The 19,700-nt window shown below is 41.8% G+C and overlaps 2 protein-coding genes across 3 annotated transcripts; both read left to right on the forward strand.

Moving 5' to 3' along the window:
• Positions 1–1,663: 1,663 nt before the first annotated feature.
• asmt2 (acetylserotonin O-methyltransferase 2) lies at positions 1,664–6,366 on the forward strand. Its single transcript, XM_073483794.1, has 9 exons — positions 1,664–1,926; positions 2,059–2,149; positions 3,009–3,183; positions 3,380–3,512; positions 3,766–3,834; positions 3,914–4,032; positions 4,118–4,255; positions 4,346–4,468; positions 4,563–6,366. The coding sequence occupies exons 2-9, from the start codon at positions 2,069–2,071 to the stop codon at positions 4,772–4,774; spliced, it is 1,050 nt and encodes a 349-aa protein (XP_073339895.1). The 5' UTR covers positions 1,664–1,926; positions 2,059–2,068; the 3' UTR covers positions 4,775–6,366.
• Positions 6,367–8,997: 2,631 nt separating this feature from the next.
• jade1 (jade family PHD finger 1) lies at positions 8,998–18,072 on the forward strand. 2 transcript variants are annotated; one of them, XM_073483372.1, is made up of 11 exons: positions 8,998–9,089; positions 10,548–10,630; positions 11,387–11,454; positions 12,158–12,315; positions 12,786–12,970; positions 13,124–13,335; positions 13,515–13,682; positions 13,884–14,000; positions 14,342–14,956; positions 15,091–15,208; positions 15,322–18,072. In XM_073483372.1, exons 1-11 carry the CDS (start codon positions 8,998–9,000, stop codon positions 16,401–16,403), a joined length of 2,898 nt encoding a protein of 965 aa, XP_073339473.1. In that variant the 3' UTR covers positions 16,404–18,072. The 2 variants fall into 2 exon arrangements, with proteins under 2 accessions (XP_073339473.1, XP_073339475.1); XM_073483374.1 differs by lacking the exon at positions 8,998–9,089 and adding an exon at positions 9,126–9,400.
• The last annotated feature ends 1,628 nt before the right edge of the window (positions 18,073–19,700 follow it).

Below are 19,700 nucleotides of genomic sequence, written 5' to 3' on the forward strand. Positions count from 1 at the left end.
GTTGCCATCAACAAAACTGGCAACCTCAGAGGAGTAACCTGCCCACCACATCTCCGAGGCCAGTATTGTACTTTTACTCCACTACATCTGTCTGACAGTTTAGTTACTCTTTAGTTACTCGTACTCAGAAATGTTAATCTTACATTTTTAAATGTACAGTAAATAAAAAAGAATAACCAGCTGATTCTCATCACCGAAAAACACAAACAAGTGCTAGTAAAGTCATCATCAACAAAACTGGCAACCATTTTACTCCACTACATTTGTCTGACAGCTTTAGTTACTCTTTAGTTACAAGTTACGAGTACTCAAAGTGTCAATCTTCCATTTTCAATGTAAATAAAAGAGAATAAACACTTTATTATCATTAAAACACAAAACAAATAACAGCTAAGTTGCCATTAACAAAACTGGCAACCTCAGAGGAGTAACTGTTAGTAGCTACTTAATACTTCTTCTCTTTACTCCACTACATTTGTCTGACAGCTTAAGTTACTCTTTAGTTACTAGTACTCCAAATGTTGATCTTCTATTTTCAATGTAAATAAAACAGAATAAAAACTAAATCATCTTCATTAAAAAACAAAAGTTACTTCTTCTTCTCCACATCTCTGAGGCCAATATTGTAATTTTACTCCACTACATTTGTCTGACAGTTTAGTTACTCTTTAGTTACTAGTTACTCTTACTCAAAATATCCATTTTCAATGTAAATAAAAGAGAGTAAACACTTTATTATCATTAAAACACAAAACAAATAACAGCTAAATCGCCATTAACAAAACTGGCAACCTCAGAGGAGTAACTGTTAGAAGATACTTCATACTTCTTCTCTTTACTCCACTACATTTGTCTGACAGCTTTAGTTACTCTTTAGTTACAAGTTACGATTACTCAAAGTGTCCGTCTTCCATTTCCAATGTGAATAAAAACTAAATCATCCTCATTAATAAAATAAAAACAAAACTGGCAACCTCAGAGGAGAAACTGTTTTAAGCTACGTCATACTTATTCTCTTTACTCCACTACATTTGTCTGACTGCTTAAGTTACTCTTTAGTTACTAGTTACTCTTACTCAAAATATCCATTTTCAATTTAAATAAAAGAGAATAAACAGTTTATAATCCCAACTAAAAAACAAAACAAATACTAGTTAAGATGCCATCAACAAAACTGGCAACCTCAGAGGAATAACTTATAAGCTTCTTCTTCTCTTTACTCCACTACATTTGTCTGACAGCTTTAGTTACTCTTTAGTTACTAGTTACCAATACTCCAAATGTTTATCTTCCATTTTCAATGTAAATAAAAAAGAATAAAAACTAAATCATCCTCATTAATAAAATAAAAACAAAACTGGCAACCTCGGACAGCTTTAGTTACTCTTAAGTTACTAGTTACTCTTAAGTTACTAGTTACTCGTACTCAAAATGTACCATATTTATATCTAGAGAAGAAGAAAAACACTTTTAATTGCCACATTTTGAAGAAGTAATCCTTCATAATCTTATAATCTGATTACACACTTTTCTCAAATGTAATCCCAGTTGCATGTAATCTATTACCACTTCCTGTGCACACTGCCCTGTGAGTACACGGCTCAGCAGCGCCCCCCCTGCTGCTGCGGATGCTCCCTGAACTGCAGCCTCACGCTGACTCGCGTGTGTTTCAGGTGAAGCTTCAGTCGCTGCGGTTGTTTCACGACCATCGCAGCTGCGACCCGACAAGAAACCTCAAGAACCGGACACGGGACGCGTTCAACCCGGTGCTGATCCATCGATCATCTCGAACCGAGCTCATCCCCCCCAGACTGCAGCTCCTGAACACAACACCGACATCTTGGCTGCTGTTTGGGCTGAAAACTGCCCCCTAAAAACCAAAAAAACCCTCCTCGCGGATCATTTAGAGGCTTTGCAGGAAACCAGGTGAGTGTTGACCTCGTAAACACAGATGCTCGTCTGCATTTTAGATGCAGGAGTGGATGCAGAGTGAAGTTGTTTGGATTCCTGCAGATTAAAAAGGTTTTTTTCTCTCGTTTTGGTTCGTGTCTCCATCAGGAGGGCAGAGATGGCAGAGCATCTGTCCCAGAGTGAGCTCGACTACCCATTCAAACTTCTGGAGTATTTCAACGGCTTCAGGGTCTCAAAGGTGACAGCTTACACTTTAATTTAATTCATATTGAAGATGCATTCTGCAGAAATGCATCCAGGGTTGTCACTTGCATGTTTTATTGGCTGCAAACAGTGATTATTGCCTCAGTTAATTGATTTATTGGTCCATAAATTATCCCCATATTGCAGTTTTGTGTTTGATGAAGCTAATCTCGTGCAAAAATTCAAATTTCACAGTAATTTTGGGATATTTCTGCACACAAAGATCATCAGAATGAATGAAGATTAATTGTCTTGTGATGTTTTGTTTCCGATATCGATTAATCGGTCGATACAGCCTGCACCGATACATTTTTTGCGACGTAATCTTTTTATTTCAGTAACCTTCGCTGAGATTTTGATGATTATAAATCTCCCCGAGCATCTTTTTCTAAATTATAATCTCTAAAAAAGAAGTTAAGTTATTGCCAGATTACCAATGTATCTGTGATTGGCCGATATCGGGCTCTAAAAAACGCCCCTCACACTCTTATTTTACTCGTTTCATCGTCTGTAATGATACAGAAGTTTGGTATTTTTATGATTTAACGGTCGAAATCTTGTCAGTGTCTCAATTTTGCTTTGAATTTTCAGGTGAACTGTCCCTTTAAATTCGCTAAAATGCTAATATCAGCATGCAAACGTGCACACAATGACGATTCTGACATATTTAGTGGATCTTTACAGTGTTAACCGTGTTAGCAGGCTAACATTTGCTAATTAGCACAGCCGAGGCTCATGGGAACACCGTCAGCTGTGACCTGATGTTGGTGCTGTAAACAATAAAAAACAAAAACACAATGGAGCAATAAAAGAAACTGTTGGTGTTGATGCGTCAGTGTGTTCGTCCCCTCCAGGTGATCTTCTCCGCCTGTGAGCTGGGAGTGTTCGACCTCCTGCTGAAGTCTCAGGAGCCTCTGAGCGCCCGACATGTGGCTCAGGAGCTGAAGACCAGCGAGGACGGGATGGAGCGGCTGCTGGACGCTCTGGTGGGCATCGAGATCCTGGAGGTGGAGAACACGAAGGGGACAGGTGAGACTATCTGCATTAAATCTACACATTTGAGAAGGTGTAGGTGAAGAACGTTTGGTATTCAGCTTGAAAAATGACACGATTCATTGATTATCGACGTGGTTTCGCTTCGGTTTCCTCTTGCTCGACTAATCGTCTCAGTTATAATCTGACGCGCTGATCTGAAGTTGTTAAATGTGAACGTCCTGCGTTGCAGCGGCTCTGTACAGCAGCTCTGACGTGGCCAATCTCTACCTGGCCAAAGGCAGCGCCAAGTCTCTCCACGACATGATCATCTACCAATCGCAGACCATCTACCCGCTGTGGAACAACATGGTGGACGCTGTCAGGTGAGTGGACGAGGTAACGTGACTGGATAAGAAGATGGACCTAAAGTTAGCAGGATGTCGCTGCTCCGCCGGGACTTTTAAGTGTTTTCAGAGCTCGGCTGCAGCAGAAGGAGTGACGTTTTTCTGGCTCGTTAATGTTTGAGACGTAGGAACCGAAGTCTAAACTTATAAAGTCATCTGTAGGTGAGCTAAAATCCTCCGGAGCTGCTGGAGTTCATCTCAGTGATCGTAACTTTCTGTCTCCTCCACTCAGAGAGGGGAAGAACCAGAATGAGAAGACCTTCGGCCTCCCACCAGAGGAGATCTTTCAAGCTATTTACAGGTCGGTGCATCAGACGTGTAGTTAGTCTGTAACGTCGTCGCTCTGTCGTGTTGAATCCTTTTGTTCGATCGTCAACTAGATCAGAGGAGGAGATGCTGAAGTTCATGGGTCTGATGAACTCCTCGTGGGTCCTCGACGGACACGACATCGTGACGGCGTTCAACCTCTCCACCTTTCACAACATCGTAGATCTCGGAGGTACGAGAAAACATAGCCCCTGTGATTTCACACTACACACAGTGAATCCTTGTTTTCATTATTCATGTCTGTATATATCTCCCAGGATGCACCGGTGCTCTGGCCCGTGAGATGGCGAAGGCGTATCCCTCCTCCTCCGTCACGGTGTTCGACCTCCCGCAGGTCGTCGAGACGGCTCAGAAACATTTCTGTCAGGAGAACGATGCCGTCGTGTTTCAAACAGGTGAGCCTCGAAAAACAAAAACAACTTAGATAAAGATTTATTAAACGACTGCTGACTGAAGCGGTCGTGTATTTTCTGTCGTGTGTGCAGGAGACTTCTTCTCCGGTGAGATCCCTCCTGCTGACCTGTACGTTCTGGCCAGAATCATCCATGACTGGCCCGAAGAGAAGTGCCTGACGCTGCTGAAGAGGATCTACGACACCTGCGAACCAGGTGAGTTTAAGAGTGCGGGTGAATCTGAACCCCAAAAAACTCTGCTGATAAACGCTGAAACACTCGGTGTCTTTTTGTCCGTCGTCCCCGTCAGGCGGCGGCGTCCTGCTGGTGGAGGCCATGCTGTTCGAGAACAGACGAGGGCCCGTCATGGCTCAGATCTTCTCCCTCAACATGCTGGTGCAGGCGGAGGGCCGGGAGCGCCCGCCGTCCGAGTACACCCGCATGCTCACCAAGACCGGCTTCCGCAACGTGCAGGTGTGCCGGACCGGGAAGTCGTACGACGCCATCCTGGCCGTCAGATGAGCTCACGACTGAGACCTGGACGGCCTCTCGGGAAAGTTGAACTGGAGGTTTTCGAGGCCTTGAGGCGGTTGGGAGGTGGACTCAAACATATCAATGGTGGCACATGAATCTCAGTTTATGATTTTGAGATGTTGTAAACAAAATTCAACTTGTTTTTTTCAAAGATCGCACTGATACAAACCTTCCGGACTGAAGTTGCTGCTAGATAATATTTTTAAAAACACGTTCTGCGTCTTTGTAAAAGAATCGGATACAAAAAGTTGCATCAGACTCAAACAGACTCGATTCTAGTTCAAGTAAATTTTTGACATTTGGGGAATTTTAAATCTTTCTTTCAATCTTCTCGTCGATAGCGAGCGTTTCCCAAAATGTGGTGTCAGTTTTTTGATACTTTATAAATGCACTGATACATTTTTTTTTACTTTGTTGCCTGTAACGTTCTCAAAAATATCAAAATATGATACATACGCTCGTTATCGGCAGTCACGTATCACATAAACCAGAATCAAACACTCGTGTCGCGTTAGTTTACAGTGTTATCTTGAGTATCATGGAGGTGTATTTAAAAAAAGATGTAAACCAATTATTGACGAGCTTTTTATGAATATTCAGGCAGATTTGGGACGAATATCACAAAATGATAGTGTGTAAATAATTCTGTTTTTACAGGAAGTGTTGTATTTATAATCCTGGACTGGCTGTTGTTGATTTCTATCTTATTTTCACCTTGAACAGTTTCTTATATATATTTTTTTTAGAGATATACAAAGAAAATAAAAAAAGAGCCCCCTAAACGCGTCATTAAACTGCAAACATCTGGATTTAATCTAGTTAAAACCATCGATAGGAGACAGTGTTGGAGGAAATCTACCAAAAATATCTATGCAAACGTGTTATTTCATGATATAAAATCTGTTTTTTAAGTCGACATCATCAAGTTGTTGAAGAATACAAGATAAAAGAAAGGATGCCATCGCTCGTACAGGAGCTGACTGCCATTTTCTTTATTCTGAAGAACAATCAGCCATTTTGTCCCATCTTATAATCCACAAATCATTTTTCTCGCAGTCTTTAGCGGTGAAGTCAGTCTTCAGTTACAGTCGTGTGGATTTATTTTCATTCTGGTGTCGTTTCTGCTTCACAAAAACAATCAAACCAAACCCGTGAAAGTACAGCAACGAAGCACGGTTTTCAGAAAAACGCTGAGTTTTTGAGATGTGTGTTGTGACTGTGTGTGTCCTCTTCACTGCGATGCGTTCAGGTTCCCTCTCCGACTGTCAGACTGCATGTAGATCAGACTCTGTGTCACGGTCTTCACTGTACCTCCGTCGTTCCTCCTCTGCTGCTGCTCAGATGTTTAAAACCTGTTTCTGATCGGTGTTTGTTTGTTTGTTTGTTTGTTGCGTCACATGTTTACAACAGAAAATAATCTTCATCATCTCAGCCGTCGCGTGTTGAAGCCGGAGAGGAGCAGCGAGGTTTCTGTGTGTGTGTTTATTTGTGTGATGTGCACGTGTGTCATCTTCTGGATCGGCACCTGGTTCTGTAACCTCCATCTTCTCCTGATCGTTCACATTAAATCAAACACGGACTTCTTGTTTGTTGTTCATTTATTAAAAATGTTGTTCGACGCACGTGTAAACAACATCTGGACGCCCCATCGACACCTTTATATTGTCGCTTTTCATCACAACAGTTGTTTTTATTTTGTTTTGTTAGTTTGCACAGGTTAAAATCACACAATATACGTAAAGATAGAAGGAAAAATGCCTTTTTTTAAATAATTATTGATCTTTTGCAAGAAGTTTTATAATTCTGGATTGTTTGTTGTTCATTTCTTAATATTATTTTCACTTTTTGACCAACAGTTTTCTTATATATCTTTCTAGAGACACACAAACAAAAAGGAAAATTGTTATTATCACCTCATTAATACTGTAAATATTAAAGTTCATAGGGCCCCTTTAAGGAAAATTAAATTGAATCGGGGGAAAAAATAAGTGAAAATGTTTGAAATGAGGTTGTTTTATCAGATAATTGGAGAATAAGACGTGAAATAATAAGATGTTGAGCTCGCAGGTCGAGTTTCCTGTAACAGGAGCTCGGGTGCAGAGTTTTAGGGCCGGACGTCGTCTCAAAAGGTCGACCTTAATTTCGAAATGTCAAGTTTATTCTCGACATTTCGACCTAATTTTCCCCCCTCACCCCCGGCGCTGATACTCTCCCACAGATCTGAGTGTTTCGGAGCGATATTAATTCACATTTCCCTTTTTTTAAATCACAACTTTAAGTGTTGCTGGTGGTCGTGTCCCTTTAAACAGATGAAGCTGTGAAGGGAGCGACCGTCTGCTGCAGGGCCGGAGCTCAGATGTTACCGAGGTCCTGAACCCCCCGAACCGTCCAACCACCAGTATAAATGTGACTGTAGTATAAATGTGACTGTAGTATAAATGTGAGCAATAATCGCTCAGGAAATAATATCTGTGAAAACTGGACTCAAATTCTGACAGAAGAAGAAGAAGATAAGCAACAAAAATGGCCGATTTTGACTTAAATGTATTAAACTTATTTCTATTTCTCTAAATTTGTAGTTAATTATATTTAGCTAAGTAATTTCACTGTTGAGAAACGATGAAAGGGTTCATAAAACATTTATCAAGCGCTCCAAATAATGTTTATTAATGAACTACACAGCATTTTTTAACCATTTACAAAGTGTTATGAACATCAGTTGCCAAATAAATGGTTTATAAAGCATTTTATTGCTTCTCAACAGTGAAATAACTATTAACTCAAGTTTAATTAACTTTAAAATTTAACTTTTTAGTAGTTTTAATTGATTATTTTAATGATGTGACAGATATTATAAAGTATTATGACCATAAATTGCAAAATAAATGGTTAACAGCATTTTATTGTGAAATAACTATTAATTGAAGTCTGATTAACTATAAATTTGCCATTTTTTAATAGTTAGAATGGTTTATTTTAATGATATGACAGATATTATAAAGTATTATGAACATTAATTGCCACATAAATGGTTTATAAAGCATTTAATTGCTTCTCAACAGTAAAATAACTATTAACTCAAGTTTAATTAACTATAAATTTGATTTTTTAGTCTTTGTAATTGTTTATTTTAATAATATGACAGATATTATAAAGTGTTATGACCATAAATTGCAAAATAAATGGTTAACAAAGCATTTTATTGTGAAATAACTATAAACTCAAGTTTTATTAACCATAAATTTAATTTTTTAGTAGTTTTAATTGGTTATTTTAATGATATGACAGATATTATAAAGTGTTATGACCATAAATTGCCAAATAAATGGTTTATAAAGCATTTAATTGCTTTTTAACAGTGAAATAACTATTAACTCAAGTTTAATAAGCTATAAATATATTTCTTTAGTCTGTATAATAGTTTATTTTAATTATATGACAGATATTATAAAGTATTATGACCATAAATACACTGTTTTAGTCTGTATAATAGTTCATTTTAATGATTTAACAGATATTATATATGTTTTTAGTAGTTTTAATTGATTATTTTAATGATTTAACAGATATTATAAAGTATTATGACCATAAATACACTGTTTTAGTCTGTATAATAGTTTATTTTAACAGATATTATAAAGTATTATGACCATAAATACACTGTTTTAGTCTGTATAATAGTTTATTTTAACAGATATTATAAAGTATTATGACCATAAATACACTGTTTTAGTCTGTATAATAGTGTATTTTAACAGATATTATAAAGTATTATGACCATAAATACACTGTTTTAGTCTGTATAATAGTTCATTTTAATGATTTAACAGATATTATATATGTTTTTAGTAGTTTTAATTGATTATTTTAATGATTTAACAGATATTATAAAGTATTATGACCATAAATACACTGTTTTAGTCTGTATAATAGTGTATTTTAACAGATATTATAAAGTATTATGACCATAAATACACTGTTTTAGTCTGTATAATAGTTTATTTTAACAGATATTATGTTTTAGTCTGTATAATAGTGTATTTAACAGATATTATAAAGCGTTTCTTCCTCCGGACCTGAGCGGCGCCTCTGCCGCCCTCCAGCGGCCCCCCGCCGCGCCGCCCCGCCGCCCCGCCGCGCCGCGCCGCGCCGCGCTGGTCGCCTCCTCCCCGGCCGCGCCGCGCCGCCGCGCCGCCGCGCTGTGTTTGTGTATGTGGAATGCGGGTCAAGCGGAACTCTCGGCTGAAGCTGCGCCTCGCGTCAAACTCACAACACCGGCTCGCCTCGGCCCCGACGTGCTCCCGTATGTACCGTCCACTTTCTTCTCAACTCGTCACGGGTTGTTTTTTTTTTTTTATTTAAAACTCGTGTGCACAGAATGTTCCGGTCGGGCTTGATTCTGAGCGGGTTCGTGTCTCGCTCGGTGTCGGTCGCACTAGCAAAGTCCGCTTAGGAAAAACGCGACATCGTCATTTTAAAATGGCGCCAAAGATTAAGCCGAGCCAGCGGACCGCTGGTGGAGCCGCCACACTGCGCCCCGCTGGCTAGCACCGATAGCGACAACAACAACACCCTCGCGGGCCTTAATATCACTTTTAATCACGTCGATTTCAGGTCAGTTTGTTTGGATCAGTTGTTGACCCCTCACCTTTGACAGATAGCCGACTTTAGGGGCGCTTACACGGTTGTAATAAACCGTAACAACCCGCCCCCCCTCCCGTATGTTAGCATGTTAGCAGCGTCGGCTAATGCTAAGTGCTAACTCCGCTTACGTGGGTGTTAACGTCCGGCTAACAAACTAGCCGATGTTGCTAGCTTAAAGTTGAAACGTGAAACAAAACGTGCATACCCAGCGGGGATTCCCTCTGATATTAGCCCGTTTCTGGTTTGTGTTAAATTAGCGGATAAAAGACAAAAATCCTTGTCGTAAACATTTCCACCGGAGGCGCCGGCTGCGGGTGGGCCCGCACGTTTCATAACGGTAGCTACTGGGAGATTAGCCAGCTAGCTAATGTTAGCTACCCCGCTGGTGTTTTTTGCAGGCTCGTTACAAAAATGCAACGATTTGTGTGCTGATTTTAAGCACATTTGCGAGCAGCACGTGAGAACACAATATTGTAGTGCATGTGTGTGTAACTTAACACTTAAAAAACCAGCTCATTTAGCCCGCTAGCTCAAAGTTAGCCGCTTGCTAGTTAGCCGATACTTTCTGATGTGTTTGCCTGAAAAAGGGGCGTCACACAAGCTTGCTGTTAGCCTAGCATGCTAAGTTGTGGTTAGCACTTCTCGCCCCTGTGCAAGCTGGCTGCAGACCCAGAGATATCTCCACTTTTTCTCGGGAGTTGAGAGTCCTTTGCCGGTGTGTTTGTGCACGCCTGAGGCTGAACGCACAGGGCGTATTTCCCTGTGTGTGTTTGTGTTGCATGTGGTTGCTTCTTGTTGACATCGCTGAACGGTGACTGTGGCTTGGTGTGCTGCCAGATCAATAAGGAAATACTATGTGTCACACTGTTTTGATGCGCTGTTTTCCTCCTCTGTGTCCAGGAACTGATATTCTAGCAGAGCAGATAAACATTGAGGGATATAATCACGATACTAGATTAAAAACTGGGGTCAAAATCCATTTCAGAAGATCAGAAAGGGGCTGTTCGGATGAGTAAATACAAGGAGTGCATCAGGTTTCCCTGTGTAGAGCTTGCACGTCTTGTCACCAGTCCCTCCTGTAACGAAACTTCTGGTTTGTTCTGGTTTTTTTGTGAAGTGTCCCCACGCCGGAGCTCCGCCGACAGACCACGATGAAGAGAAGCAGGCACCACAGCAGCAGCGAGGACTCTGACAATGGCAGTAAGCAAACTTTAGTCCCTCCTGACTCATTCATACCACGTCCAAATATAGACCTGAACGAGGTTCGTACAGCGTCTCTGCCACTTCCTTAATTTGACGAGCGAAACTACAAAGTGGCACCGTGAGGTCAGAGGATCATCCTTTCAATGCCACACGTCTATTTTGGACTGAAACTAAGTTACTACATAAAGATAAGAAGTCGAGTCACATCTCGTCCTTTCATGGAAACGTGTCTTCCATCTTGTGTCTTCTTCTTCACGTACAGGAAGGAAAGAGAGGAGACAGATGGACAAAGATTAAGGAAAAGACAGAGAGAGACTGCAGTCTGAGAGGCAGAGTAGGGACAGGAGGCTCATTTGGACCTTTAAAGACAACCCGGTCGGTCAGGCACAAATCTGACATCGGTGATTAAACATGTAGACGCTTCTCTGAATGTTTGGATTTAATTAATGTCCAGTTTATCTGATATTAATGCAAACTGAGAGCTCGTCCCGTCACTTGTGCTTCACACAGATGATTTTAAATGCTGAATAACTGCTGCTACTGTTAAATTTTATAAACTCAAAGTCAAACTGGTGAAAAGGAAACAAACAGAAAATATCAGTTGGGACATTTTGACTATTCAAATGAGCTCCTTAAGTTTCCCTTGTGGGGGAAATCCATACGTTTCTGATGATGTGTAGTTGTTTATCAGAACAACAAGCAGACGAAGAAGAGATGCTGAGATGTTTAACGCTCCCGTTGTTTCTCCTTCAGGTAATTCGACCTGCTGGTCCCAACATTCATCACAGCCCAGGAGGGGGACGGGGCAGAAACCCTCCGAGGTACGTCGGCTTCAGCTCGTAATCATGATGATGATGATGTTTGTTTATTTATTTCTTTTTATTTTCTGGATCTTTTGGGGGGAAACGACCTTAAACACGTGATTATTTAAAATCAAAACAAAAGGAGTTTGCTAAATAATCTTAAATATTGAAGGAGCACACTGAGGTCTGACATTAACGCCTTCGTTACTGTGATCGTCATGTTGTAACGTGGGCACTTGAGGTGGAAACGGACTTGCTGTTATCTGCCTGCACAGTCTGTGGACTTGGTCCCTGCAGGCCACTGTACACACCCTGTGACCAACGAGCCAATCAAATTAAAACATAACAATGACTCTGGTCTAAGCCGGATCCCGATTGGCTGGTTCCTGTTCGTCAGTATGTACACAGCGTGGTCTTTTTTTCTTTAACCCTGTGTAAACACTGATATACAGTATCTCTGTGGGGAAAACCACAAGTGAACCACAAAAACAGTGTAATTGCGCTGTTATAACACTGATGTACCGAAGTTTTTGTGGCTATACGGTTACTTTAAAGAGTATTTGATGGTGTTACTTCATTTATAATGTTTCTCTTTGTGTTTTCTGAGCCTCATATTTCACTTGACGAACATTTTTCCAGAGAAGTTTCCTCTCCAGGCAGCGTGACGGCGCTGTGTTATTCTGTTTTGTTCTGACTCTTGTTTTCTTTGCGCCTGCTGCAGGTTTTCAGGACAGACCTGATCACAGCCATGAAGGTGCACGACTCGTACCAGCTGAACCCCGAAGACTACTATGTCCTCGCCGACCCGTGGAGGCAGGAGTGGGAGAAAGGCGTCCAGGTTCCCGTCAGCCCGCAGTCCATCCCGCAGCCCGTCACCAGGTAGGACAAAAGAAAGAAAGACCGCTTTGGGACCAAGAAAGTCTCTTCTAATCCCCTGTTGTCCAGGAGAGGCTAGTTTAAAAGCCTGTTTCTTGAGGGAGTCGTTGTTTTGATCCGATTTGATTTGACACACTTGTCAGATACGTACGTAGACGCGAATCATATATTTAGATGTGAAAGGTTGACGGTTGCAGGTGCCCTTTTATCTGGCATTTCAGGTTGTGTTTTTGTAGATGGCAGATGCTTTAAAAGGCTCCTGACTTGAGCAGGATCGACTGCTGTGAGGAGAGTGTAGCAGCCGGATGCTTAAATCTTATCTAGGTCACATCAGCTCTTTGACTTCTCTCTCGTGTTACGGCACAAAAAGGCCAAGAAATCTCAAAGCCCCATGAAACGTTGCTCTTTTCGCTCCGTACCGTACTGTAAATGCAGGACTGTGAACTGAAATGTCTGTCGTCTGTGCCCTGCAGGGTGTTGGCAGAGAAAGGAAAGGAGGTCATGTTCATCAGGCCAAAGAAGTTGATCCGGACGTCGGGCGCCGAGGCTCTGGGCTACGTGGACATCCGGACGCTGGCAGAGGGGATGTGTCGCTACGACCTGAACGAGGAGGACGTGTCCTGGCTGCAGATCGCCAACGAGGAGTTTGCAGAGATGGGTGAGTCATAGAGCGGATGTTTGGACTGAGGCTGATGTTTGTGTCAGCACGTCTTTAAAAACTGAAAGAAATAACTGAAAAATCAGAGCATAAAAGTCTGAGAGGATGTTGGATGTTAAAATGGAAACTAAACTGTTTTTGTTTTTTTTCCAGCCATGCCGCCGTTGGACGAGATCACCATGGAGCGGGTGATGGAGGAGTTCGAGCGCTGCTGCCACGAGAACATGACGCACGCCATGGAGACGGAGGAGGGTCTGGGCATCGAGTACGACGAGGACGTGGTGTGCGACGTCTGCCAGTCGCCCGACGGCGAGGACAACAACGAGATGGTGTTCTGCGACAAGTGCAACATCTGCGTTCACCAGGTCAGAGGTCAACGACACGCAGGATTATTTAACACACTGTGGTCGCAAGCAAAATGAAAGTGACGCTTCTCATATTTCTGACCTGCTGACTCTGCGTCTTCATTTGTTGCTGCTGTATTGATTTCTGCTTGCTGCCTGGAAGCTGAGCCTCCCCGTGGTTGTGTGTTTCTCACCACCAGGCGTGTTACGGCATCCAGAAGGTCCCAAAGGGCAGCTGGCTGTGCCGGATCTGCGCCCTCGGCATCCTGCCAAAGTGCCAGTTGTGTCCCAAGAAGGGCGGAGCCATGAAGCCGACCCGAAGTGGAACCAAGTGGGTCCACGTCAGCTGTGCCTTGTGGATTCCAGAGGTGAACATAAAATCTACCTCTTTACAGTATTTCTGTATATGTGTGTGTATTTTTTGACAGCACAGACACAAACTGGAGGTTGTATTCCTGCACACACGATGATGATTTTTCTCTCCACACGTTGATGTATTTGCATTTCTAAACGAGTCTGCGCCACCTGTGCTGACACGCGATCGATAATCTATTAAATGTGCTGCGCAGGTGAGCATCGGGAATCCAGAGAAGATGGAGCCGATCACCAACGTGTCCCAAATTCCCAGCAACAGATGGGCTCTGATCTGCTGCATGTGCAAAGAGAAGACGGGAGCGTGTATACAGGTAGAGTCGGCGCTCACGCTTCACAAAGACATTTAATGAGACGTGAAAAAGCAAAGTGTGAGCCAGCGTTGTTATAACTGAGACACTGCAGAGCGTCTCTGCTGCTTTTCACAACCAAACAAACAAGGAGAATGAAACTGAGATGACTTCACAGCTCAGCAGGACACATCAGAAACGTTTATTTCAGATTTGTATTTGAGGTTGGATACACAGTATTTTGTAATTCTAGTTTTCTGATCTGTAAGAAGGTCCTCTCATTGCACATTAAATGAGTTTGAGTCATGTTGTACTGTGTGTTTTAAATGTTTAAAGCTCTAACGATCTTGTGTTTGCCGCTGCAGTGCTCAGCGAAAAACTGCCGGACTGCCTTCCACGTGACGTGCGGCCTCCACGCCAGCCTTGAAATGAACACCATCCTCACCGAGGACGACGAGGTCAAGTTCAAGTCCTACTGCCCCAAACACTCCGGGCTCGAGGGCGACGAGTCCAGGGACCGAGACTCAGGAGGAGAGGAGGAGAAGGAGAAGGAGAAGGAGAGCACCAGAGACAAGAAGGGCAAGAGGAGAGGCAGGGTGAGAGGGGAGGAGGACGCTGCTGCCTCCTCGTCTTCGTCGTCCTATGTGGCTCCTCAGATCATCAACAGAGCGCCCAGCGACGCGGAGCAGCTCACCGCCCAGCAGGAGAAGAGAGTCAACATGCGTAAACTGAAGCTGGAGGCGATGGAGGAGGACTTCTACCAGTACGTGGAGGTGGAGGACGTGGCCAGCCACCTGAAGCTGGCTCCGGAGGTGGTGGACTTCCTGTACCAGTACTGGAAGCTGAAACGCAAAGCCAACTTCAACCAGCCGCTCCTCACGCCCAAGAAGGACGAGGAGGACAGCCTGGCACGCCGCGAGCAGGAGGTGCTGCTGCGACGACTGCAGCTCTTCACGCACCTCCGTCAGGACCTGGAGAGGGTAGGTTTCTGCTACTAGTAACCTGATTTATGAGTCATTTTGAAGCAGAACCATGTTGTTGTAGGTTGATTGAAGAAAAGTAAATAAATACAATTAGAAAGAATTAAAGCATTTTATTGTTGTTGCTCCTTCAGGTGCGTAACCTGACCTACATGGTGACTCGGAGGGAGAAGATGAAGCGCTCGATGTGGAGAGTCCAGGAGCAAATCTTCCAGCACCAAGTCCGACTGCTCGACCACGAGCTGCTCACAGGTGAGTCAGCAAGACGAGGAAACGTTTTTTAAAATTAGAAACTCATTATAGCTGGTTCTGGTACATTTTTTACTGTGTGGCTTATCTGACTACGTCACTTCTCCGTGTTGCAGGTGATCCCTCAGCGAAGGACTTGGAGAAGCTCTTCTCTCTGGGCTGGTTATCCTCTCAGGGCTCCCAGTCTCACTCCGGACTGAAAACCAAACGATCTTCTCTAAAGCAGGAAAAAAGGAAAAGCAGCAGCAGCGACAGAAAAAGCCTCTCTGACTCCCCGCACACTCACAGGAAGGACAATCTGAGCAAACCACTGGAAATGAAGGACAGTAAAGGCTCCCGAATCAAAGAGTCTGCACCTGCTGAGGCCATCAGCGACGCCAAAATCCAAACCTCTGAGCTCAGCGCAGAGATTCAGCTCCCAAAGCTTCAGAAGCCAGAGGTCGTTCAGGAGACGATCACCGTCAAGCTGCACAAACTGGAGAGCAGGAAAGCCCCGAGGAGGGAGGCCCCGGGGCCCGAACACGAGGCGCTGGCCAGACGGAAACGAGACGACCACGAACAAGAGGAGAGGAAGAAGAAGAGGAATAAGGATGTGATGGAGAGCTTCAGCAGCAGCCAGGTGAAGAGCAAGCTCGGGTCAAAACATCTGGAGAAAACCGTTTCCATCAGGCTGGTCGACATCAGGAACTCTGACAGCGACGACTACTTCCTGGACGAACGAATAACGAAAAGAAGCTCCGTCTCTCTGGACGTGAACAACACTAAACTCCACAGAGCCGGCGTGGTGTCGGACGCCGCCGCTGCCACCAAAACTAACGGCTGGCTGAGGAAAAACCACGCCAACGGCTCGCACACGCCCAGCAGACCTGTGGCGGGACATCTGAAGGGCTGGGGGAAGTTCAGGATCCCAAAGAGGAGCGAGAGGCCTCTGATGAAGGACGAGGAGGACGAGGAGGAGGAGGAGGAGCACCACAAGCCGCTGCTGAGGCCGCTGACCAACACGCCGGAGCCGTCGTACCCCAGGACGAGACTCCGCACGGGGACGGAGAACGACGGCTACGCCTCCGACTCCAAACCCGGCGAGGGCGACATGGAGCCCTGCCTGAAACGATGCCACTCCCACCAGCTGAGGGGCGACTCGTCTCTCGGCCGGCGCTACGGGTCTGACATCATCCGCCGAGGCGTGCTGGCCTCCTGACGGCGGAGCAACACTTAAGAAATAAGCTGCACTGTGTTAGTCGGAAAAGAACGACGGTCGCTCTTTGTACCTTTATTTTTCTGGATGAATCGTAAAAAATGCCTAGATTAAAAACAGAGCTGATATTTATTTTTTATTTGTAACATATGTAAATCTGGGAAATATTTTACTTTTTACTTTATTTTGAGCTAGTTTTTCTTATTTTTTTTTTCCCTTGAAGGAACAGTTCAGTCTGAAATACCAGCTCACTCGTTATCTCCTGTGGGTGGAAAGTCGGGATAACTTTCGTTGTCCACAAAACATTTCTGGAGCTTCACAGCAAAACAACTGAAGCAGCTGGAGACTGGAGAAATCATAAAATGTCTCCATACAGCTCATCCGGTGAAATCTAAGTCTCTGGAAGCCCCGAGATCATAAATTTATCTTAAAAAGACGTCATTTACATCGTTTGTAAAGCAGAAATCTTCACAGTAGCCGCTAAGCTAAAAGCGTTAGTGTGCACCTCGTCTGAAGTTTGACTTGAGGATGTAACTTGATTACACTGAAATATGGATACATCCGCTTCCCAAACATCTCTGTTCTAGGACTGATTTTCCTTGAACAATCGATATCTAATCTCAGTAATTTGGAGTAAATGTGTGATTTACTCCAAATTACCATTAAACATTTATCTGCACCTTTATCCCTACAGCTCAGAGAGCTAGTCTGGAGCCCTGTGACGGCAAAGACGCCGCAAAACTGCAAAAATGTCTACAGATATCACGATAATGTTATTGTGAATTCGTTTGGCTTTGATAATCGTGAGGTTAAAAATATATCGTGACAGCCGTAATACGAGTTATCAGTGATCCCAGCCAGGGGATCGTCACTATTGGATCACTTCAGACGAGCTTCATGGAGCCATTTTATGTATTTTTAGTGGTTTTCTTACGTTTTAAAACAAGTCCCTCGCTTCTTCAGCTGTTTAGGAGAATGCTGTTTAGCTGTGAAGCTCCAGAAATGTTTTGTGAGCTACTAAACTTTCCACCAGTGAGCAGATAACGACTGACTTTTCATTTCTGCGCCATCTGTTCCTTTAAAAAGTAGAGAGATGTCAAGTTGCCACTTAAACGCTCGCTCCGATATTTACAAGCAAAAGCATCAGCGAGGGAGAAGTTGTGATCGTTGCTTGGGACCATAAGCTTGCGATGTAATTAGTTGTTTTTCTTTGATAGTATTAAAACTCAGTTGCACTTAGTCGCAGAAGCTGACACAGATAATCTTCATCCTGTCAGTGGAGTAGGACTCTATAGGTCTTTTTTTTTTTTTAATCAAGCTTCATCAGCTACAAACAGGAAGTCAAACTGCCCTTTTATCGCTGTTTAAACTCCAGCTGTCACCATGTCTTCAGATTGTTGATCGTGAACTGGGAAAGTTCGGAGTGACTCGTTTCACTTGTCATCAGCAATTAAGTGTAATTGAACTGCGATCGTATCCATCATGTGCCTAACTTTAATTTGCACTACGAGAGGACGGCACAGGTGTGAGGTATGAGTAGATTATTTTTACACTGAAAACTGAGAAAAAAAAGTGTTTTGTACCCTCGGCCGCTGCTGTACTACTGTTATGCAAAATGAAACCTGTTTTGTCTTTGGTCTCAAAGAGGAATAAAAACTCTGGAGGACTTAAATCATCTGTGTGTCATCTGTGTTCATCTTTACCAGCTGTTTACAGGAACTTTTACAGGAGTTTTGGTATAAATTAAAAAAAAAAAAAGTTAAACTGCGGCTATTTCAACTAATAATTTAAGTAAAAACATCACAAACTGCTCAAATGTGAGGATTTTACTGTTTTTACAATCATAGCTATCATTTTAAATTAAGTATCTTTACTTTTAAGGCTGTTGGTTGAAGAAAAACAGGTTCTGAGATTTTAGAGACAAAACAATCTATTGATCAAGAAAATCTGCAGATTTATGGATAAAAATGACTGAATTCATTTTAATTTGATAAAAGAAGCAAAAAAATTCACATGGAAACTTTTTTTGTCCGTTTCAGACTTTTTCAAAGAAAGAAAAGTCTGAATCAGACAAAAAAAAGTTACCAGGAGAATTTTTTTGCTTCTTTTCATCTGTGGAAAAAATTCACGCTTTTTTTTTTTTTTTTTTTAATTCTTGAAAAATTTTGGAAAGTTTTTGAAATTTTTGGAAAGTTTTGGAACAAATTCAAACTTTTTCAAAAACTTTCAAAAATAGATTTTTTTCTAAATTTTCGAAAAAAAATTCAAAATTCAAACTTTTTCAAAGAAAAAGTGAAAACTGATAAAAATAAGTCTGAAACAGACAAAAAAAAATTCCAGGATAATTTTTTTACCTTTTCATGTGTGAAACCGAGTGAACGTTTTTCACACACGTTATCTTTAAAATGTAAGTTGTTGTTCTGTATAAACATTTTCATTATCAATAATCAATGATTTGGTCCATAAACATTTTGAAAATTAGTAAAAACAACAACAACAACAACAACAACAGGTCAATGAATTTATTGTTTCAGCTGTAGTCTGCTGGATAAACCAGTAAGATCTAAAACTGACTTTTCAAGACTTTTTACAGGAGTTTTAGTTTAAATATCAAACAAAGAATACATCGTGTCTGATCTGAAATAAATTGATTAACAGATCAACAGTAAATTAATCTGCAGCTGTTTTGATTAATAATTTAAGTAAAAATATAACAAACTGCTCAAATGTGAGGATTTTACTGTTTTCACTATCATCTACTATTTTGAACTAAACATCTTTACCTTTAAGACTGTTGGTCGAACAAAAAAAGACATTTGAAGACGTCACTTTCAGGTGTGAGAAATTGTAACAGGTACTCTGAGATTTTAGAGACAAAACAATCTATTGATTAAGAAAATCTGCAGATTTATGAATAAAAATGACTTGGAATTCATTTTAATTTGGTAAAAGAAGCAAAAAAAATATCCTGGAAACTTTTTTTTGTCTGTTTCAGCCTTTTTTTTCTTTGAAAAAGTTTGAATTTTTGAAAGTTTTTTGAAAATTTTGGAAAAAAACTTTTTCAATTTTTTTTTTAAAAAAAATCTAAATTTTCGGGAAAAAAATTCAAAATTCAAACTTTTTCAAAGAAAATTAAATCTGATAAGAAAAAAAATAAAAATTCCAGGAGAATTTATTTTTACCTTTTCATGTGTGAAACCAAGTGAACATTTTTCACACGTTATCTTTAAAATGTAAGTCGTCGTTCTGTATAAACATTTTCATTATCGATAATCAATGATTTGGTCCATAAACATTTTG

Source organism: Pagrus major, chromosome 16 (genome assembly GCF_040436345.1).
Source record: "Pagrus major chromosome 16, Pma_NU_1.0".
Taxonomy (NCBI): Eukaryota; Metazoa; Chordata; class Actinopteri; order Spariformes; family Sparidae; genus Pagrus; species Pagrus major.